The sequence below is a fragment of the Culex quinquefasciatus genome, chromosome 1 (genome assembly GCF_015732765.1).
Source record: "Culex quinquefasciatus strain JHB chromosome 1, VPISU_Cqui_1.0_pri_paternal, whole genome shotgun sequence".
Lineage (NCBI taxonomy): Eukaryota > Metazoa > Arthropoda > Insecta > Diptera > Culicidae > Culex > Culex quinquefasciatus.
In genome coordinates, this window is record NC_051861.1 from 59,709,932 (window position 1) to 59,734,143 (window position 24,212).

General features: G+C 39.5%; 1 protein-coding gene across 1 annotated transcript in view; it reads left to right on the plus strand.

Annotated features, from left to right (window-relative positions):
- LOC6054476 (syntaxin-binding protein 5) overlaps positions 1-24,212 on the plus strand; it is a 430,924-nt gene that overhangs the window by 321,658 nt on the left and 85,054 nt on the right. Inside the window, exons 15-19 of the mRNA XM_038260959.1 lie at positions 6,528-6,644; positions 6,710-6,832; positions 6,990-7,115; positions 12,103-12,294; positions 12,369-12,477. Of these exons, the coding sequence (XP_038116887.1) occupies positions 6,528-6,644; positions 6,710-6,832; positions 6,990-7,115; positions 12,103-12,294; positions 12,369-12,477 (667 nt within the window). The remainder of the gene's footprint in view (positions 1-6,527; positions 6,645-6,709; positions 6,833-6,989; positions 7,116-12,102; positions 12,295-12,368; positions 12,478-24,212) is intronic.

The window sequence follows — 24,212 nt, forward strand, 5'->3', positions numbered from 1 at the left end:
ACTTCTTTTCAATGATTCCAGAATCTTCCACCACTTTCTCGCGGATTCTCGCGCGCGACGTCACACACCGATCCCCCCGACGAACACCACACGACTCAAGATGCACTATCAATATTGGGCCAAAACCTAAGTTTTTTGACTCTCCCAGGCGGATTTATGTCGAAAAAATCGCATTTTTTCGAAACTTTTTTCAGAAATGCTCATTTAATTTAGGGTAACCTATTTTCCCAGTAAAACCAATACATGCAACTTGTAGGAAATTTCATGGCGAACATTTTTCTCTCTGAGAAAATGCAATTTCAACACTCTAGAGCCGAGATATTTGAGTTTTAGTGAGAAAAAAGTGCAAATTTCCAAAATTTCTCAGAATTCAGAAGCAAGGCCTACTAATTAAACGATTTTGCAAGCATGAGTTTTTTTTTCAATATTGATTGTCAAAATTACTGAGCATATACACTTTTTAAATAACTTCTTCAAACCTGTGACGCTTTAGTCAAAGAGTTAAACAATTTAATATATTTTTGTAGTGGAATAGAGAAAATTCTTCCGTGTGGTAGGCGCAGAAACAATGTCAGTTTTGTGTACCCGATCCACACCGCCGTCACACCAAACTTCGGTTTCGGTGCACCGATCAAGCTATCGAGCTGTGTCGGGTTTGGGTTGTGACGAGAAATTGTGCGCATAGAAAAACCGGTATCATAAATAGCAAACCGTTGTCGCACCCGTCAAAAGATAAGTCTGAAAGTAACTCTTTCAATACCAAAATGTTGGTATGCATGCGGTATTCGGACTTCGTTCTAAAATCCTTTTAATATTGGATTTGTGTTGAATCCTATTCAGTTGGAATCATGCATCCTCAAAAATCCCACGCTGCCTGAGCTATAGCCTTTCTCGTTCTAGTTTAGTTTGTTTCTCTTTCTTTGAATTTCCTGATATTTTTGCCTGCAGCTAAAACATGTTGATGCAGCAGCAGCTCGTTTTCAACAAGCGTTGATAGCTCAGTTAGTAAACGGGTAGCTAAAATGGTGTTTGCACCTTACCTGTCATGAGTTCGATTCCAGTATTCCTCTAGTTTTCTTTACCTGATACCCCTTAATCGAACTTCGACCAGGCAGGAAAACGAAATCTTGCTTGGAGAGCCAAAAAATAACAGTAGATAATGATAATTTTTCATGGAAACCAAAAATATGACCAAAAATTGATTTTTCGACACTTTGGGTCAATTCTGAGGGCAGATTCAGATTCAGCTGGCAAAATTACATGGAAAAACATATATTTGGACAATTTTCGAAATTCGTTAGGGTCCCATAAGGTTTTCCCTTGAAAATTAGACTTTTCAAATGAAGATATCTCAAGTTTAAAGAAAAACACCCCTGAGATTTTTTCAGCGTTTGTAGTGCTGGATCTCCTCTTTCAAATGCAACCTAGTGCTTAAAATTTGGCTTGCGCCTTTTCGAGGTATTTAAGTTTTAAATTTGCATCTTTTTTACCTTAAAATCGCTGTAACATTTGACCCTTAAGTCCAAATTGGCTTGTCAGATAATAAAAATGTTCGTTTTTTAGAGCTCTAAAAGTGCCCTGAATAACACTTTTCTCTAAAACTTAACCCTGAATTGCCACGTTAAAAACTGATTTTTGAAGGTTTGCTCAGATGTTTTCTATAAATTTGATCGTAGAAGGCGTAGATTACGAGATAAAATTTTGGTGTCTTCGACAAAGTTGCTTGGATTGGCAAGCCCGTCAACTTTCTAGAAGACGAAAAAATATTCCTGTAAAGTTAGATTTCCAAAATCACCCTAATCGTGAACTACCCTTATTTTCAACCAAACCAAAAGTTGCCCCTTTTCATATGCAACATCTCTTCTGAAGACACCAAAGCTCCAAAACTTATCCATTTTTCGGAAAATCCATTTTCCACTTAATTTTGCGATCTGGACCACTGTGCATTCCAAGGACAAATGATGATGAAAAAATCAGGTAAAGAAAACCAAAGAAATACTGGAATCGAACCCATGACAGGTAAGGTGCAGACACCAATTTATTTATTTATTGATGACGTAAGGCAAACCTTTTAAATTGCCAATTTAGCTACCCGTTTACAAACTGAGCTATCAACCCGAGCAGGGGTAAATAACACGGGAATACCAAATTTTGGTATTACTTGGGCAAATAACAGGGACCACAATGTGCCCTTGGTTGCCCAGTAATAGATGGTAAAATACCATAAAATCATACCAAAGTCTTGTATGGGGAAGGGCACAACAATACCAAACCATGTTATTCCAAGAGCAAAATAATACCTCAAAAGGAAACCATTTCATTAGCAAGTTGAGGTCTTCTGAATTTTTGAACATTGCTTGAATACCAAAACTTGCTATTGACATGGTTTTATTCTTAGGTATTCCCGCGCCCTTGGAAAATCAGATTTTGATATTCCTGTGGTCTTCCATATACATGATTTTGATTTGATTTCATGGTATTTTACCATCTATTACTGGGCAACCAAGAGCACATTTAGGTCGCTGGTATTTACACAATAAATACCAAAATTTGGTATTTTCATTCCATTTTTAGTGCAGCATTCGCATTCGCATGGAGATGGTGATCTTAGCGGGTTGCAGACTGGATTTCTTCATGTATATGTGATGATTGTCCAGCCCAGGTTGCTTAGAAAATGATTAAAGGGAATTAAAACCAATTCTACCCGAACAGGACAGGCAGCACCATGAAAGCCATCCATTGCCGGCCGCTCCCATCTCCACCATTCACCGGGAGAGGAAAAAGGATTCGGAGCACGGGAAATGTTGATGCTTGACTTACTTAGAAAAAGGTAGCGAAACCGCAAGCTCTTTTTCCCAACCCTATTGTGGAACTTGACCAAATTGACCGTTTGACCAAATTTGATCGAATTTAAACAACAGGGCTGCGTAAGTGTCGTGGGGAGTTGGTAGTTGTGATAGGTAAAGGTCTGGGATTAGCCCTAAGCAAGCGATACGACCATTGGCATAAGTGAGATTAACGGATCCCGAGCATGGGTAAATAACAAGGGAAATGCAAAATAGTACCATTCAATGGTATCAATACCAAATGTTGGTTTTCGCGAGCCCTTGAAAAAATGTCTAAAGTGTAAGTTAATTCCAATCTGTGGTATTATACCAAATTTTGGTATTGTTTTGTTATTGAGCAAATGAAAAATATCGAATTTTGACATACTGTTACTTACTTACATACTTAAAAACGCAAATCTACTCCAAATTAAAGCCAACTATTTTATTTTGGTCTAAAAAAGTCATTTGATGATCTTTATAAATTAGGGAATACCATACATTGGTATTGTAAAGGTATTTTAAATAAAAATATTATAAAATAAAGGTGATTCATAAAAAAAACTATTTTAAATGATGTTTAACATTCTTAAAAGTATGCTGATACATTTGAAATTGATAAGAAAAACATTTATAAATTTAGACGATTAACTTTACGACAACAATAGGTTTAACGTGAAAAAAATAAAATTTTTGAATGGATTTTATTTAACATTGTGTGCATTTTGCGTCATAATCGATAAACTCAAAAAAATAATGTCAATCTTTGTTAATTTGATGAAAAATAACTCTTTCTATACCAAAATTTTGGTATGCATGTGGTATTCGAAATTCGTTCTAAAATAAAATTTCAAAAATTATTCAGAAATAATCCCGTAATTTGCCATATTCCGGGTTTCACCGGAGTACCGAGAACCGGTCACAAAGTGGCCAGATTGGTCCAAAAGTGGTTTTGGGGTTCATGGATGAGCTTGATTTTGCAAATAATGATCTTTGACATCCATATTGCCCTGTCAAAAATTGTCCTCCAATAATCCCGTAATTTGCCATATTCTGGGTTTTACCGGAGACCCGGGACCGGTTTCAAAGTGGCCAGATTGGTCCAAAAATGGACTTGGGTATCACCAATGAGCTTGATTTTGAAAATGATGAACTGTGATATGCATGTTGCCTTGACCAAAATATTCCCGAAAATGCTCCACAATATAGCATAATCCGGGTTTCACCGGAGTATCTGGGACCGGTTCCAAAGTGGCCACATTGGACCGAAAATGGTCTTGAGTATAATAAATGAGCATTATCTATCATTCTGGCATGGATTTGACATAGATTATCATTGAATATTTATAACTGCATGTAAAACATGTAGTAAAAAGAGGGCTGAAAAAAAGTTGCTCCTATGGTTTCGGGAATAACTTAGGGTAAACGCCTCTATTTTTGACTTTTCAAAAAGGCAACATTATCTAGAGATCTGTCCGCATCTTTTGCTGTTTAGATATCGAAAATCCGTCCACAGGGAGCCGAGATATAGCTGTTCAAAGTTGGAGTTCCACCTTTTTTCGCTTGCTTGGTAGTCCGCGGGATATTTTTATGGATGGGAGTTTAGGTGTTAATGAGTAATAAATTATTACAATTTGGTATTTTTTTAATAGATTGATGTTATTTTATCAAAGCAATGTTAACTCCTTACCTCCAAATTAAAATTGAGATTTTTACGTTTTTGTTTACCATGATCAAATGAGATGAAAATCGAATTTGTGCAAAAAGAATTAATTCATTGGTTGAATACTTAGTACTAAAGATAATACAATTTGAGGTAAAAGAATTATGAAGCACTGGTGCAACTACAGGTGTTAGAGGGTTAAATGTGAAAAAATAGAAGACTTTTTATGGAATGATGTTGATTTATCGTATAATTTTAATCATGTTCTATTCTATTTCTATTGTTTGTTCTAAAAAAAATGCAAAAATATATTCAAAGCTCGCTTCAAATATTTGAAAACATTGGGTTGTTTGGAATAAAACCAACACTAAAAAGCTTTACCATTTGTTCAAGAGCTGAAACCAGTATTTGTCATGAAAAACATAATTTCTGCATGTTATGATTGTGGATTATGGATTAATTTTACTCACACTTATTTAAACCATTAATATTGATGTCCTATACAATTTTGTTGCATAATATTAATTAAAACCAAGATCATAACAATTTTTAATAAATTTAAAATTTCCCGGGAATTCCCGGGATTTCCCGGGAAATTGGCTGAAAATTTCCCGTTTCCCGGGAAATTAGTAACCCAGCGAAATTGGACGCTCTATTTACTCCGCAGAATTGTTTCATTCTTTTTAGCGTTTCGATGTGTTTGTTCGCCGTTTGCCTCTGGAAAACCTCCTTCAACGTCCGCGCCGAGGTAGTTTTTGATCGCTTTTTTGATTAGGAAGGGGTCTTTTGGGAGTTTTTCTCCTCTTTCAGCCGTGATCCGTAAGACAGACAATTTTCCTAGGTTGCCCTCGGGGTCTCCCCAAGAGGCGAACCGTTCACCCACATAGGAACCGTCGATGTATTTAGTCAGGTCCAGGTTTGAATCTTCCGACAGGCCAGGGGTAGGTACGTGATTCGTGCCCACCCCCCGGCGTAGGCGATCCCGCCAGTGTTCTTTTATTTTTCAACCAAAGTAATAGTGTGTGTTTTTACGTGCACTTTAAAGTCTTCGTGTGTTACGACTTGTCGAGCACTTTTTTACGCCAACTTTACAGAACAGCTACACACTCGTGAATAAATTTACTAATGTAGTTGTGTATCACTTCTTTTCAGACAGTCTTTGTGGCGATCGTTAGTTGTTGTATACTTAAGTCAATTGATATCCACTACACTGTCGGTACAGTGCTATTCGCTTCCAAGCGAAGCGTATTGGTGCGAAGAAACGACGTGGATCGCCACGCGCCTGCACACACTGTGTGCACCGCACCGAGTGTGTGTAATATCGCGACCGGGTAGCACTGAGTGTTCTGTTCGATCGACGCCGTACACAAATCCGGCGGAAAAATCCGCGATTTTGGCACTTTCGGACGCGGTACCAGAGATTTTTTTGCGACTAATATTCGATTTTTTTTAAATTGGTATTGATTAAAAAAATCACAACTCGGTCAATGATTTTTTGCACAACCTGGGAAATTCTGAAAAGTTGGCATTGGCGTTGGCATGTCCTCTAAAATATATCAAAAAATAAAAATTGATTTTTGAATTTTCATACATCATTTTTGTATGGACAGCTGCCAAATTTGTATGGAAAATTATTATTATTGACGCTCTGTTATTTTACACAATAATTTTTTTTTTCAAAATCTTTTTTTATCGCATTAATTTATAGCGGGCAACAAGTTTATTCGCAAACTACTATAGTTTTTACTCAATAGTTGTTTTAAGAGCGGTAAATTCAATTATAAGTTTTCATTCCTATATCAGCAAACAGCGAAAATTTTTATCGTCATACTTCGTCGGAATCTGTCGGAATTATGGAGCTTTTAACCGTGAATTATTTTTTTTAATTTCCTTGAAATTTTTGTCTGGGACATGGAGAACAAGATAATTAAAAAAATATACACGTTTTTGGTTGATGCAAGGCATAGCAGCAATAGGAATAGCTTGGACATTTTGTTTTTTTTTTATTCAACTTAATTATTTATATTTTATTTTTTCAGACAAGCTGGATAACTCATTATCCAGATCGAGATCTTCTTCTATGTCCAGTTTAGAAAATGCCAGCACAGAGGCCATCACGTGTTTGGCGTTTGCGGATAGTTACATCAGAAAGAGTGGTAAATTGAAAGCTTTGTACGTCCAAATAATGTATGTCTAATGGCCTACACGTCTACATTTTCAGACCCATCAATTGCCCTTCCTTCTTTGTGGCTAGGCACTAGCATGGGAGCAATTTTGACCGTATCACTAAACCTTCCGGAAAACGACATCAGGAAAACGGAGTCGGTACAGGTGTCATTTACAGGTATTAAAAATCCTTTGGTCATTTACTCAGTTTCTAAATCAAATTTGGAGTCCTTTATAAATCCAAATCTAGTTCTTGTATACAAACATCCAGTGTTCTTATTATCAATGTACACTTGCTTTATTTAAACTTTTTTGTTTGTTTTGTTTTGTTCCAGGTCCAATGTTCCGTTTGAAAGGAACAGTACTTTCTATGTCACTATTAGATTGCAATGGAGCGCTCATTCCGTACGCCTTTGAGTCATGGAAAGATGATGCGAAGGAAGGAAAGGAAAAACGTGACAGTACGTATGACAAATTATTATCAGAAAATTAATCAAGTACTTTAATGCCGCTCGAAGCTAGTCCGTCCCATATGTAATTTCGTAAATTTTAAGTTAATGATGGTTTTATTCATAGACTAATAAAAGACTACTCAGTAATAAAACCATGAACCATGACTCAACCTTTTTATGACCCCTCGGCACGGGAAGTTCACTGTCAAAATGTCAGGAACTGGCTCCACTTTCGATTTTTGACATTTTTTAAAAACCGATCTTAAAAACGGAAAGGAAGACCATCCGATTGCGAAACCAAGGTTGACTCCAGCAATTCGGCCATCATCCCGCCGGCAAACTCAAGTGGTTCCGATTGGCACGGGAATACAAAGGCCTATTTGTAAAATAGCTTGAAATAAAAGAAATAAATAAAACACCAAAAATAAAACACTTTCACACCTTAATTTTGTCAAAAATGTTCATTTCAATCTATGTTTTAATAAAAATAGCAACATTAACATGTTAAAACATAAGAAAAGAGAATTAACTTGTAAAATAATTAGAACGTTACAGAGTGCGATAAATATCATTTTTGCCTTCCTCACCTCAATGAGGAAAGGCTATAAAACAGGGGTGACCAAAGTATGGCCCGCGGGCCAAACGTGGCCCGCAAGGTGATTTTTTGTGGCCCGCGGACCCATTTAGAAGGATCATGTGAAATGGCCCGTTGACCACTTGTAAAGTGATTTTGTACTTTTTTTCAAAATTAAGGTTCATTTTAAACTTTCTTATGCTAACCTTTTTTTTTATTTTTTTATAAAAGCTAATGATTTATCAATATATTGATCCCAATTCTAGGGCACAAACAAAATGTTCACAAATCTTAATAATTTAAACAGTTTCACACGTTTCAATGTGAATGGAACTAGTAAATATTGTCAAAACTTTAATCAAACATAAAAATATTTGTAGAACGTTCAAATTTGACTTAAGTCGAAATCTGAAATAATTGCAAAAATATAAGTATTCTATATTAATCTGAAAGTCAAAATGACCCTCTATTGAACTGACCCTCAAACTTACCTTACACTCAGAAACCTTCCCTCGCGATTCGAATTCATGACGAATAACGAATAGCGAAGGATTTAATATTGATTCTGAATAATGAATCTGATTGACTATCATCTGAATCTGGAAAACAAAATGTTGAAATCGGAGGAATAGGGCTGTTGCAAATATTTTACAAAGTTTTTGTCGACCAACTCTCACCCTCCACCCATTATTAAAAATTTGCTCAAAAAATTAGAGGCAAACTTATTTTTTCAAAAAACTTCAAAAAATCAATGGAAATTTAAGTGCTATCAGCTTAAATCAATTAAAAATGCATTTCCCTCCGTTTCGAATGATTTGAGTTCGGGTTTATTCAAAAATAATGTTCGATGAATAAATATGTTTTTCACAAAAATGTTTATTCGGTTCATTTTTTTAAACAATGATTGGAATTTAAATATACGGGTGCTTACATATTTTCTATTTTTTTGTTGAAATGTTGAAATTCTGGCTCCCAACAATTTTTTATTAATCACACTAAATTTGAAGATAAAATAACGCCGTTACATAAATTGTTTCGATTACATGTCTCAGTTTTCGAAATATAAAAACAAAAATTCCAAGTTTTATAGGAAACTCAAGTAAATTCAACGAAAAACATTTTTTTTTTCAAATACCTAAAACAATAAAATCAACAATACCGATAGAAAACTGCATTTTTTTGTTTTCTATTATTTTTAATTAACAAAAATGTTCAAAACAGTAATTGAAAAATAAAAATTAACTTATAGAAATATTTTCTAGTTTTTTGAATTGAAATGGAGTAATTTCATTTTTTAAATAACATATTTTGTAAATTTGGCCCGCTAGCTCATTTAAGCTTCAAATTTGGCCCGGCCTCCAAAAACTTTGAGCACCCCTGAGTCACTCAAAAAATTAACTTTTTTATTCGACCTCGTAGACCTACCTTCACGTATACCTATCGACTCAAAATTCTAAACAAATGTCTGTGCGTATATATGTCTGTAAGTCCGTGCACCGAAAAATATGCACACGTTTATCTCCGGACTGGCTGAACCGATTTGGACCCTTTTGGTCTCATTCGATCTGTCTTAGGGTCCCACAAGACCCTACTTAATATTGAAGTTGAATGAAGTTTAGAAAAGTACTACAAAAGTTATGCTTAAAAAACGATTTCAGATAAACTTCAAAAGATTGTAAAAAGGGTGGTTTTTGTTAGAAAACCCGTCATGCTAGAAATTTTTAGAAATGTATTATAAAGACCTTTCCAATGAGTCTAAAACGTTGAAGATCTGACAGCTCTATCTAAAGTTATAGCCACTTAAGTGTAATTTATACACTTTTTAGAGGCCGGATCTTACATATTTTGATCAAAACGTTGTCCGGATCTACTATGCGACATATCGTTGGATGGGTAATCAAGAGATCTTTCCAAAGAAACCAAAAGACTGGAAATCTGACAACTCTATCAAAAGTTATAAGTACTTTAGTGTTTTTAATACACCTTTTTTAGGCCGGATCTCAGATATTTTGATAAAAATCATTGTTATTTACACACTTTTTTGAGGCTGTGTAGTGTATTCACTTTATGAAAGTGAGTAAGGCACCAACCTCCTAAAGGTGGATTAAGTAACTTTTTTTTAGTTTTAATAAAAGAAATCATAGGTTCCATAGCAAAAAATGCTGAAGCCGCCACCGTTGAGCTGCGGGGTGTCTTGCAATTGTGCAACGACGGATTAAGGTTCATCCTGCAGTCGCAACACTTCTTGGAAATGGTCGTCAACACAACCGGAATTAATCAGAAAACCAAAAACACCGGAATTTTGTCCCACCTGAGTTGGTGGCCGGGACCCGTGGTGTAGGGGCAAGCGTGGTTGCCTCTCACCCAGTCGGCCTGGGTTCGATACCTGAAGGTCCCGCTGGCAAATTTTGAGACGAGATTTGTCTGATCACGCCTTCCGTCGAACGGGGAAGTAAATGTTGACCCCAGTCTAACCTAGAGGTTAGGTCGATTGCTCAGTCCAGGTGTAGGAGTCGTCTTTCTAGGTCCTGTCTCGAAGGAGTCGCTGGTAGGTAGTTGGATTCACAATCCAAAGGTCGTCAGTTCGAATCCCGGGGTAGATGGAAGCTTAGGTATAAAAAGAAGATTGCAATTGCCTCAACAATCAAGCCTTCGGACACCTAGTTTCGAGTAGGAATCTTGCAATCGAGAACGCCAAGGCAATGCTGTAGAGCGAATAATTTGGATTTTTTTAGAGTTGGTGGAACGTGATCAACTAGAGATGAGTATGCCATCTTCGACAACACACCTGTGCGGTTCCTTTCCCATCGACCCGGTGTACGTTTCAATCTTCAGCTTTAAGCGGTATACGCACTTCGGAAGGAACCGGTCAAGAAAAAATTAAATGGGCAGCAGCGGCAGCGCAAGCAAGTCAGAGAGGGTGAAGAAAAGCCCCAAGAAATCGCTTCCTCTCCTTTGTTCTGCTGTTCGTAAAGCTGTTTCTTGACCCCTTTCCTTCCGATCTGCATACTAGCCTTTAGGCCAAAGTGGTTGTGGTAGACGGCGTGCAGGCCCGAGAGGTTGAATCACTTCCAAAAGCAGATTACTGATGGCGCCTTCCATCCACCTCGGGATTCGAACTGACGACCTTTGGATTGTGAGTCTAACTGTCTACAAGCGACTCCACTACGTTAGACTGGGGAGAACATTTACTTCCCCGTCCGACGGAAGGCGTGATCAGACAAATCTCGTCTCAAAAAATGCCACCGGGACCTTCTGGGATCGAACCCAGGCCGACTGGGTGAGAGGCAATCACGCTTACCCCCACACCACGGATCCCGACCAGCAGCACAAAGCAACATCGAAAAAACCCAGTGCTGTCAAGCACATCATATTTTTTTTTCAAATGTTCCGAGCAGCGGTGGAATAATCATCATCAAAAGAAAATCTTTGGGTGTTCATGAAAAGAAAAAAATCCGAAGGGAGCATGGCTCTTCTCTCTCGCGCACGAAAGATCGGTTAAAAGAATCTAAAAATATCACCATCTTCTAATTTTGAGTTTTGACACAGAAGTAGAGTAACCGTATAAATTAGAGCAACACATGTCTCATGGTGAGAAACAGTGCACAATTTTTTCGCTAATTATCTTCTTTATTCAATGTTTATCACTTTCCAATGTTTCTCACCATGAGACATGTGTTGCTCTAATCTTTTTCATTACACTTGCAAGTATAACGTCACATTTTGTAGATGGGCAATGTGTGTAAACAAAGTGAAATAAATATTTTTGAGTGGTGCTGACAAGGAAATTCACAAAAATAATTTGCAGATTAATTTTCTTGGAGAATTCGATCGATTTTTTTGCATGGTTTGCCTCCTCTCTCTTTCGCTGGTGAAGAAAGTTCGCAAGCGAAATTTATTTTTTGCGAGTATTCCATCCCTGGTTCCGAGTGACAAGTCTTTAATTACTCTATGGTTTTAAGGGTGGTACAAATTTGCTATGCGTTTTTCTCGGCTTGCTGTTTTTACATACGGGACGAACTAGATCCAAGCGGTAGTCTAGCACTTATCACAAACTCAGAAAAAAATCAATCGGAAACCAAATTGCCCGGATCCGGTGGTGTAGTAGTTAGCGTGATAGCCTCTCACTCCAGTAAGGTTTGGGTTCAATCCCAGACCGTCACGGACCGGGACTCCCGGTGGCATTTTCGAGACGAGATTTCCTGATTACGCCTTCTATCGGATGAGGAAGTAAAACGTCGGTCCATTTGCGTAAAAGAGGTCCAGGGTGACTCACCACACATAACCTTCGGATGCCTAGAAATGAGTAGAAACTTGAAACAGAGACCACAAAAGACCCGGGGTCCGTTGAAGTGGATTGCTTTGCTTTTTTGCAAATTAAACAGATAACCAATGGTTACTAACCATTTCTTCTTGTTTCAGAAACACCAACCAAATCGACACTTAGCAAACTGAGCCCAACAAATCCCGATGCGCTTTGTGACCGTCAATTCATTGTGATCGCTAGTGAAAAACAAGCTGGTGTATTTGCCCTCCCTAGTCAAAACTGCGTCTACAGGAAAAATCTCGTAGAATCTGATTTCATCGTCAAGGCTGAAATAATAAGCATGAAAGGTTCGATATCTTGAGGTTCATACGTTTACAATTAACTAGCGATTTTCAAACGATTTTTCAAAACATTTTTACAGACAGTGTATGTTTAATCTGCTACGCATCCAATGGGCACCTTATGGTGTTTACCCTTCCTAGTCTGAAACTTCTCTGCGATGTGGATTTTTTACCACTGTCTGACCTTAGGTAAGCGATGTTGTAAAAGCTTGAACCTTCATACATTCATCCCACATATTCGGAACAGTTTACAGATCGGTCAATGCACAGTGTTCGGAATGGCAAAATTACGGGGAATAAATTGATAACTCCTTTATTTGACGTCCTAGCCAAATGGTGTCTTCGGAAGAGTTGTTGTACTTGAAAAGGGCTATCTTTTGAAGTTCCGGGGTGTTTTTCGTAATTGAAAAACGCAACTTTTGGTACCATAACATCTATAGGTCATCGCTGAAATTTTTAAGTTATCGCAGTTTTAGTGAAAAAAAATTGATTTTTTGCCGATTTCGTCATTTTCCTGTTTTTTGCGTGGCGCGTCGAAAAACTCAGTTTTTTCTGCTCCCTCCGTGTACGCACGAGAGCATGCAGCTAGTGCTCAGTGCTCCATCGTTTTTTCGATTTTTTTCGCCGTAATTGATTGTGGTTACCCGCGAGTTTGCTTCTCCAGCATGCCAAAGGCCGGCCGTGGCCGTGGCAGTTCGAGTACGGCCTCGAAAAACCCGCGAAGTTCGTCTACCGGCCGTGTGCAAAAAGGTAAACAAACCAACGCCGTGTCGGCCGCCATCGCGCAGGGGAGCGTCAGCGCTGAAGGCATCGACAAAAAGTTACTACATCCTGGATATGTCCCAAGATCACCAGTGCGAACCCGTTCCGGTACTTCCGGTGCCACGACCAGTGGCACATCAACATCCGCCAACATCCCCATCAGGAACGAGTTCCAGATGCTGAGCGAAGACGAAGAAAATAACAACTCTGACGGTAGCAGCACTACCGACGACGACGACGACGATGATGGTCGTGCACGGAAAAAAGTGCCGACGTCAAAAAAGAACAACTCTCCAGCGGAACGTAGACCACCTCCAATTTTTGTTTTGGACACGTTAGCGGACGATGTTGACGAGTTGCTGGAAGGCCTCGGATATTGTCTGAAAATCGGTAAGTCGGCAGTGCAAGTGATCACACTGACCAAAAGAATTTCGACCTGGTGTTTGAAGAATTGAAGCGTAGCAACTTCAACTTCTACACATTCAACCCCGAGAAGCCCCTGTTAAGGTTGTCTTGCAGGGTTATCAAGACCGTCCGATCTCCGACCTGAAGGGTCACCTTTCGGACGCCGGAATAAAACCGCGGGAGATTAAAGTGCTCTCGCGCAAGACAACGGTAACAGGTACACACACACTGTACCTGTTGTACTTCGACCGCGGCACCGTCAAGATCCAAGACCTGCGGCGGACTAAAACGTTGGACGGTTTTTGGGTAAACTGGCGGTTTTACACCAAGAACCCGACGGACGTAGCGCAATGCCACCGTTGCCAGAAATTCGGCCACGGCTCGCGGAACTGCAACCTCCGGCCCCGCTGCGTGAAGTGCGGTGAGTCACACCTCTCGGAGGCGTGCGCACTGCCACGAAAGGCGGACTTGGGGGACAAGGCAGAACAAACCAAGCCGCGCATAAAGTGCGCGAACTGTGACGGCAACCATACCGGCAATTACCGCGGATGCGTCGCGCGCAGGGCCTACCTCGAGGAGCAGGAAAAGAGGAAGAAGAAAGCGTCCCACCCTCCTCAGCGAAGTACGAGCGCAGCCGTTCCTGCAGCTGGACAGCGCACGGTTCCAGCGGAAAACTCAGCGTTCCCTCCTGGTTGGGGGCGTTCGTTCGCCAACGTGGTCGCTGCCGGTAGCGGCAGTACGGCCCAGCAAGAAGTCACCGGGAAGATCTCTTCACCCTGCCGGAGTTCTTTGCTCTCGCGGGGGAGATGATGACGCGGTTTCGGAGCTGCCGGAACAAGGCAGAACAATTCCTGGCCCTTGGGGAACTGATGATCAAACACATCTACAAAGGATAAATTTTCTGTGATCTAGTATTAAGCTTTCTCTTCCTCTATCCCCTTTCCTTTGCAATTTCTGTAAGTTTTTTTTTATAGTTTTTTCTTACTCTTGCTAGTGCCTTAGTTAAAGAAATAATTGTTCCTAAATGGATTATGATGCAACACACAGCTGTAAGGAACTCCAAAACTCTGTTATGCACTTCAAAATAACTCATTGTATCTTGATTATTCACCAATAAAACCGAATTGAATTGAAAACTCAGTTTTTATTTTCAAAAAATCATATCTTGAAAACGTACGGTTCGACATCGCCAATTTTTTGATATATTATGTGAAATTTTCCGAGGAATCCGATAAAAATATTTTCAGACATAGGCTCTTTGGTCCAGACACGGTCAAAACGCCATTTTAAGTTTTCATACGGCTTTTTCAATAGTTAAGCTAGATTTTTGGAACTTTTTACTATTTTTCTCAAATAGCCAAACTCATCACCTTTCTTTTGCGTCTAAGACAGCTAAAATCAGATGAAATGGCGCGGAGATATGATTTTTCGAAAAAAGTGGTTTTTGCCGATACATGTATAGGTCATCGCTGAAATGTTCAAGTTATCGCAGTTTTAGTGAAAAAAGTCGATTTTTTCCCGTTTTCGTCATTTTCCCCCCGTCGAAAAACTCAGTTTTTATTTTCAAAAAATCGTATCTCAGAGTATCGAAAACATAACTTCACCATTTTTTGATATATTATGTGAAATTTTCCGAGGAATCCGATAAAAATATTTTCAGACATAGGCTTTTTGGTCCCGAGACCTTCAAAACAGCATTTTAAGTTTTTATACGACCTTTTCATAGATTTTTGAAACTTCTTACTATTTTTCTTAGAGCATCTCCACCGGTGCGCACATAAATGAGTGACTATTTTGTTCACCTACAGCGCTACTATTTTAGTTTAGTCACCCTTCCCACACCGGTCGTTGATAAAACGGGTTGGTAATATAGTCACTGCCAACCCCACCGGGGGTGAGTATCAGCTTATTTTGACGTTTCGAAATAAAATTTGTTTTAATTTATTGGCATGACCAATTTGCCAAAATCTTCAAAGCCAGAAGTAATTATTACCAAAAAAAACTGGATTGGCCGCAACCTGGATTGGTCCAGGTTCCCCAGGGATTGTTCCGTTGTAGGGACATTGGTGGCACCATGTGAATATAGGCATTATTGGTGTCAAACTTCACGATTCAATCACATATGAAAATTACGAAAACTGACATTTTAAACGGACTGGCCGGAACCCGGATGGTTCCGGGTTTCCCAGGGGATGTTCCGTTGGAGGGACATTGGCGGCTCCGATGAATATGAGCAATATTGGTATTAAATTTCACAATTTTCATTATCACATATGAAAATTATGAAAATGGACATTTCTAGTGGACCCGGATGGTTCAGGGTTTCTCCGAGGAATGTTCCGGGTTCCCGAGGATGTTCCGTTGGAAGGACATTGGCCGCGCCGTATCAATATGGGCAATATTGGTGTCAAACTTCACAATTTTCAAAATCACATATGAAAATTACGAAAACTGACATTTTAAACGGACTGGCCAGAACCCGGAAGATGTTCCGTTGGAGGGATATTGGCGGCAACGATGAATATGGGCAATATTGGTGTTAAACTTCACGATTTTCATGATCACATATGGAAATCACGAAAATGTACATTGTGAGTGGACTGGCCACAATCCGATATGTCCGGGTTCCCCCGGGGATGTTCCGTTGAGGGGACATTAGCGGCACCGTATAATATGGGCAATATTGTTGTCAAACTTCACGATTTTCAAAATCACATGTGAAAATTACGAAAATTGACATTTTTTACGAACTGGCCACAACGCGGATGGTTCTAGGTTCCCCGAAGAATGTTCCGTTGGAAGGCCATTGGCCGCACCTTGGGCCGCACCGTATGAATATGGGCAATATTGGTGTCAAACTTCACAATTTTCAAAATCACATGTGAAAATAACGAAAATTGACTTTTTGAGTGAACTGGCCACAACCCAGGTAGTTCCGAGTTCCCCTGGGAAGTTATATGTATATGTTGGTGTCAAACTTCACGGTTTTCAAAATCACCTGTCGAAATTACGAAAATGAACATATAAAGTTTATTCGTCACAAACTGCATCATTCCGAGTTCCCCGGAGCATATTTCGTTGAAGGGACCTTATCGGCACAAATAAATAAATATCAAATATTGAAGTTGAAAAGATCCACAATCCACAATTTAAATTAATTCAAAAAATGAATTCCTTCAATGTCCCTTCAACGAAACATCGTCAGGGGAACCCGGAACCATCCGGGATGTGGCCAGTCTGTTTAAATAAATGTAAGTTTTCGTAATTTTCATATGTGATATTGAAAATCGTGAATTTTGACACCAATATTGCCCATATTCATCGGTGCCGCCAATGTCCCTCCAACGGAACATCCCCCAGGGAACCCGGAACCATCCGGGTTGTGGCCAGTTCGTTGAAAATGTCTATTATCGTAATTTTCACATGTGATTTTGAAAATCTTCACGATTTGACACCAATCTTGTCCGTATTCATACGGTGCCGCCAATATCCGCTCAACGGAACATCCCTTTGGATTGTGGCCAAAAATCTCCATTTTCGTAATTTTCACATGTGATTTTGAAAATCGTGAAGTTTGACACCAATATTGCCCATATTCATACGGTGCCGCCAATGTCCGCTCAACGGAACATCCCCGGGGGAACTGGGACCAATTTGGATTGTGGCCAGTTCGTTAAAAATGCCCATTTTCGTAATATTCACATGTGATTTTTAAAATCGTCAAGTTTGACACCAATATTGCCCATATTCATACGGTGCCGCCAATATCCGCTCAACGGAACATCCCCGGGGGAACCCGGACCAATTTGGATTGTGGCCAGTTCGTTAAAAATGTCCATTTTCATAATTTTCATATGTGATTTTGAAAATCGTGAAGTTTGAAACCAATATTGCCCATATTCATACGGTGCCGCCAATATCCGCTCAACGGAACATCCCCGGGAGAACCCGGACCAACTCGGATTGTGGCCAGTTCGTAAAAATGTCCATTTTCATAATTTTCATATGTGATTTTGAAAATCTTGAAGTTTGACACCAATATTGCCGATATTCATACGGTGCCTCCAATATCCGCTCAACGGAACATCCCCGGGAGAACCCGGACCAATTCGGATTGTGGCCAGTACACTCACAATGTTTATTTTCGTAATGGAATATGTGATTTTGAAAATCGTGAAGTTTGACACCAATATCGCCCATATTCATAGGTACCGCCAATATCCTTTCAACGGAACATCCCCCGGGGAACCTGGGCCAATCCGGGTTGTGGCCAGTACAATGAAATGTCCATCATCAATGTCCAGTTCCATGGAACCATAAAAAGTCCATTTTAAAAAAAATCTTGATTCTCCTTTCACTTCAAGCAGATGTCAAATATTTGTGCGCGCTACTAGCGGGTGACTAAATTTGGTCACCCGCTGTTCACCCAGGGTGTATATATATATTTTTCAGACCACCCTAACACGGCGTAGGTCACCCTAATGGCCAAACGAAAAAATACGGGTCTAATTATTTCGGCCAAGGAACCCCCAGAAAAATTTTGAGCCCGATCCGAGCACTTTAGTTTTTTTCCATGCTGTTTTCGTGGGGAATTGCTGTATATATACAGCAATTCCCCACGAAAACAGCATGGTTCGAAAAAAAAGTTCTCCGATCGGGCTCGAAATTTGTCTGGGGGTTCCTTGGCCGAAATAATTAGACCTGTATTTTTTCGTTTGGCCATTAGGGTGACCTACGCCGTGTTAGGGTGGTCCGAAAAATTGCAATTTTCGTAATTTTTCGCAAAACCTCTTTTTACGAAACATCATATGAGCAATTCTCTACCTAAACCGGAAATGGATTTTATTTGTATTTTTTGATTTGGCTCAAACTTTGTGGGGGCCTTCCCTATGAACAAATAAGCTATTTTGTGTGATTGGTTCATCCATACAAGTCTCCATACAATTTTGGCTGCTGTCCATACAAAAATGGTATGTAAATATTCAAACAGCTGTAACTTTTGAGTGAATTTTCTGATCAATTTGGTGTCTTCGGCAAAGTTGTATGTATTGTTGAGGACTTTTGAAAAAAAATAGGTACACGGAAAAAAAATAAACTTTTTAATTAACTTTTTTTAACTAAAACTCAATTTCCCAAAATACGTATTTTTTGATTTTCGAGATTTTTTGATATGTTTTAGGAGACAAAAATCCGCTACTTTTGAGCCATAGAGAAACATGGTCAAAAATCTGCCGCCGAGTTATGAATTTTGAAAAATAGTGAATTTTGGAAAAATCGAAGTTTCATGCAAAAACAAGTTTGACGTTATTTTTTAATGCAAAATTGAATTTGCAATCGAAAAGTACTTTACAGATTTTTTGATAAAGGGCTCCGTTTTCAAGATATACCGGCGGACCGGTTCGGATGCCGGCGAATTTTCCGACGATGTAATTCCGGGTTGGTACGAAATTCCACCGTAAAATCTATTCTATCGATGCAAATACCCCAAAACGGTGTTATACTCACTCCAAAATGTTTATTTAGCAATTCTATGGTAATATATTGACATTTAGTTGAATTAAAAGTTTGCAAAATTAGGTTTAGTTAAGTTTTATAAAGAATTTCCAGAGTTATATAAACTTTTATACTAAGAATTTAGTAAACTTTATATTCAATCCAAATTATTTTTTGAATCAGTCAAGGATGCCTATTTGGAGTTTGGAGACTGGTTTTATGGTGATTTGTCCACAAATAACTTTATTTATGTTAATTTTTCGAATGGTGTACAATCTTTTTTTGCACCTTTTTTGATATCTGTAATAGTACTTGTTATATAACTTTTTATGGAAATCATCTTTTCGTTTTCGTTTCGTTTTACGGAGCAAGGTGGGGGACGCGGCCTCAAGTCAGTCCAAGTCCGGTTTCTTGTGGAAAAAAGGGTAGTGGCCGAACTAGTATTGCATACAAAATGAACACCACCGGAAGATATAGGGGATCGGGAGGGGGAAGGTGAAAGAAAATTAGTGTAGGTGTGAGTAGTAAGAACTTGGATGACTTGAGCAGTTACGGTAATCTAAGTTTAACACTGAATAAAGAAAATCTAAAATTATGGTTTCAATCAAAAACTAATTTGAGATTTATACAAAAGGAATCAATTATGTATTTCAAATTTAAAGGAAATCAAATAAATTTACTGGAAAATGAAAGATAAGAACTAACATGTCAGGGCATTTTTTCTGGGCCCCGTCCTGTCGCGTCCGTCAGAAGTCTTGTCGTACATTGGAACTAACTTTAATTTAACTAATCATTTATGTCCAATTATTCATTTCAGGCAAACTAACTAACTTGAATCAACAACCTCAGCTAAACTGTTTGAAAGTAACTTGAATCTCAAATCCCCGAAATTTTAATTACAAAGCCAAACATTCCTTTACCTATTTTTTAAACCTGCGTTGCTGCTTCCAAAAACAAACATTAATGAAACGTTCATATTTTACAAGTTGAACACTCGTTGTTAAGACGACTATTTCGTGCCTTCCATTTCATTATCCTAGTAACATTTTTATCATGGTTCTGAAACCCTCATACGGCCTAAATAGGCTTTTATGGCCTACTTAAAACCTAAAATGTTACTAGGGTAGGGCACACAAGCTTTACAAACAAGAGTGTATCCCTACACGCAAAACCGCCAATGCGAATTTTATGAGCATTGGTACCAGAATCTTGAACATCGAATACGATCATGAGAATTCGATGCTCAAAGCGCGTTGACCATCCGATGTTCAGCTTGTTTTTCTTTAAACTTGACAGTTGGTTTGATTGTGTGCGTGTCGCCGCCCGCAGCTTTTGGCTGTTTGCACTATTCACCACTGGCGGCGCCACTGTACATTGCAGCGGCTAGGCTAGTACTGCTTTTCGCCACTAGGTGGCTTTTCCCCCCCCAGGACGCAAACCAAATATGTACGTAAAATATTAATTAAAACATTTAATTTTTATTGCTTCAACACGATAAATAAAACAAATCTAAGCATTGAATATTGAAATCACGCTTAATTAAGTTTTATTTGGTGTTCAAGCAATAAAAAAAAATGTTTTGATTCATATTACTCCTAAGAATATAAGATTAAAAAGCAAGCAGTATTTTGTTTTATTAATATCAAATTGTTATGTTAACTATTGATTTAAGTCTATTCTGCAGAGTGTGGTAGGATTTCTTAACTCTAAATTTTTGTGTCACCATTACGATCAAATTAGATAAACCGCCTGGCCAGGTCACTTCTTTACTTCCTCGGTTTCTCCTCCTTCTTGGCCGCGCTGCCATAACCGATCCACTCCGTCCTTTTTCACGATCTTCTTTTCCTCGGCGACAGCTTTCTTGCCGGCCTCGGACATCCTGACGGTCTTGGCCTCGTCGCGCTTTTTGGCAGCTTCGATCAGTCTTGTCCGTCTCCTTCTCGGATCCCAGTGAGTTGAGCGATTCACGCATCGAAGACAGTCGGGTCCGGCGGCAGATACGCTCCGACGGCGCAGGGCCAGCACTTTCATGTACTTGGTCGTGACGCAACGCTTCTTCTTGGCCAAACGATGTCCCTTGCCTTGAAGCACCACCAGCGTGATAAGACGCTGGATTTTGGGCGTTTTGGACTTAGCCTTCTTGCCGTCCTCCTCCGGCAGCGGGTACTTCACCACAAACTTGGCCAAGTTGTACAGCTTGCAGATGTTGGTCGCACGCTGCGGTCCGAGACGGCGCGGCATGGTCGTATCCGTCAGTCCGCGAATCTTCTGACCCTCCCTCAGCATGTTCAGCGCCAGCACCGACAGGTTTGGTCAACGATGCAACAGCGGACCGACTTGCGCTTGTGATCACCGGTTTACCAGCCCACGAAGCCGAGTGGTTGTCGCCCGGGCCAGTGTTATTTAGCATTCGTTAGTCGAATTAGTCGTAGAGATTTTCGTCTTGCTTCGAGAGGAGTCGTCAACGTTGCAGCTGTGATCGGGTTGATCTGAAAGTAAAAAGTGGAATACTGCGTCAAGGGTAAGGTGCGGGGCAGAGTTTCCGGAAGTTGCCCAAGGGCGTTGTTTCCAAAGAATCACACGCTGCAGGGTTCACTTCACAAGTACATTCTCTACCACATGAACGCATCTGACGAACCTGCCGTGATGGCCAACGGGCGCTGGGAGATCAGTAAAGTCAAGTGTACCTTTTATGCTTGAATCGTTTGCCGCACGTGGACTACTTCCTAAAGCACAGCACCGAGTACTCGGAGGCTACTGTTTGTCCCCCTGCGGCCGATGGAGTTAGGTGGCACCTGGCTGCACCAGAAAAAGCTCACCTGAAGCATTTCCACCGTAAAAACCGCAGCACGTCATCCTTCTTGGCTTTTTGCACCATTCGAACAACCCACGGCGACCAAAACCGAGACAAAGTAGCCCCAAATTGCTCCGGATCTGGCGTGACACCATGTAATACACGAATCCGCCACAATTCAACGCCTCGTAGTGCAGCCAAATTCCCTCCAGCCGTTTCGACTGGTACGGTGCTGTTTGACTTCCGGCGCAACTCCCAGTGGACGTCAGGAACAACGCCGGACAAGACGGAAGATTCGAGCGTACTTGCGTTGATGAGTTGTTTTGTAGCAAACTTCACTGGAACGAAAAATATCGCGTTATCCTGAAACCCGTAAACAAAGCAGACACTTATTTAAATAGTCGGGAATCGATCAACCTTACCTCGGCCGGCTTTTGTGGGCCAGTTTTTGCTTCAAACTTGGTGTTATTTGCCGATAAAAACTATGTTGAACGCAAATTCACCGTGACTAAAAAAACCGCGCGTGAAAATATCAAAACAAACTGCAACTGTCAAGCGTTAACAAAAACAAGTCTTCGCTATTCGAAGGGTGTAAAAGAAGAAGTTCGCTGTTCAATGAAGCTTCGCATTGAAACACACGCACACTTTGATAATTGTTGTGATGGTGTTAGTGTAAATTTCTAAATCTGACCATTCGATGTTCACAGTTGTGAACATCGGATGGGACAAGCCGTTTGAGCATTCAACGTTCACCGGATTTTCTTTGCGTGTAATGGTAAAAATAAAGTAAATTTTCGCGAAAAAGCGACGTTTTTCTTTCGGTTTTTACTATTTCAGAAAAGGTTTTTAAATGGTATTTTAAGGTTGTTCGCACAATTTTTAACCTTGCTGCTACTGTTTTACAAATGGTTCGTAAATGTTTTTTTAGGGTTTTTCTTGCTATTTTTACCGAGCGCTACTATTTTAGAAATAGTTTTCACATGGTTATTTAAGGTTAATTCTATAATTTTCTCCCAGTTCCACTATTTGAGAAATAGTTTTCAAATGGTTTTTAATAGTTTTTCTAGCATTTTTTACCTACCTAATTTTTACAGAATTGTTCACTTTTTGACGGATAGTTCACAACAATAATATTAAAACTTGTTTGGCTTTGATTCTAGTTGATTGCCGATTCTGTTCGTTTGATCATACTGCCAAAGTCGTCCAAACCTGAAAAAAAGAAGAAAAAAATCACAAAGTATCGAGTAGAATGTAACATTCAAATATGTGTACTTATCTGATGATTCAAATGATTTCCTTGATTAATGCCAATCGTGCGTTCGCTTCGATTTTGTTTTGTCGGTCGGCTGCCGCCGAATCCTCCAGCACCAGCTGTTCCGCTATTTCAAGTTCTCCACGGCGCTGAAATGTTCAACAAGAAAAATGTAAACAAAGTATCTGGTAAATCAAATGATTTGTTTGAAAATTATACCTGCGCACAAAACGTAGACAACAACCAGCCGCACAAACGTTTCACTTCAGACTATTTTTGCCTGCGCCAGCCTGCAACGAGTTCAGGTAACGAGCATAGCGAGAGAAGAGAAACGAGAGAGCGCGCAAAGCAGAGTAATAATACTCTGCCTGGCGCGCTCTTTCGTTTCTCTTCTACGCTCGTTACCTGCTCTTGCAAATATGCCGGAAATCCAAAATTATCAACTGTTGAAAAATGATTGGCTCATACAATTGAAATAAAGTAACAATTATCACAAACATGATATGCTTAAAATTGAATCGTCAACGAAACTCAAAGGAATTATAGCGCATCAAAAGGAACCGACATTTTCGAGCCTTTTTGTTCTTGAGCTCCTCAGTTTGTTTTCTCTTTTTGTTGGTTTAGATTCTGTCAATTCAAATTGGTAAACTTCGGATTGGCTTTCTTTGGCAGCTCAAATGTGGGTAAAATCCAGGGCCAAGTAAGCCAAATGATGTCCACCTAACTTGGTACTACTGGTGCAGCTGCACGACGAACACTTCACCGTAAAGTGAATGCCTTTACCATATGTATGGTTCACAAACTCTCTGCCAAAGTTGTCATTCTTCGCCTTTATCAGCCCCACCATCGTTGAGTAGATCGTACACTTTCCCGACAACTTAGTCAGACAAAATCTTGTTCCGGAAGTTGCCCAAATCCGACTCCAGCACAAACCCAACCCCTTATGAAGCTACAGACAAAAAAGTTTGATTCTTTCATTTGAAAACAAAACTTAGTCAAATTTGGTCAATATGAACCATTTGAACTTAAAAACCACCTTATGATTTAGGGTAACCATTTGAGTAAACATCCTAAAATTGTTTTTTAAAGTCATCAAGAAAATAGTTGACCATTACAAACATTCAAATAACTCTATTACTAATGGTAACTATTTGGCAAATAGTTATCAAGGTCCGCCAAATAACATTATTACAAATGGTGACCATAACTCATAAGGTT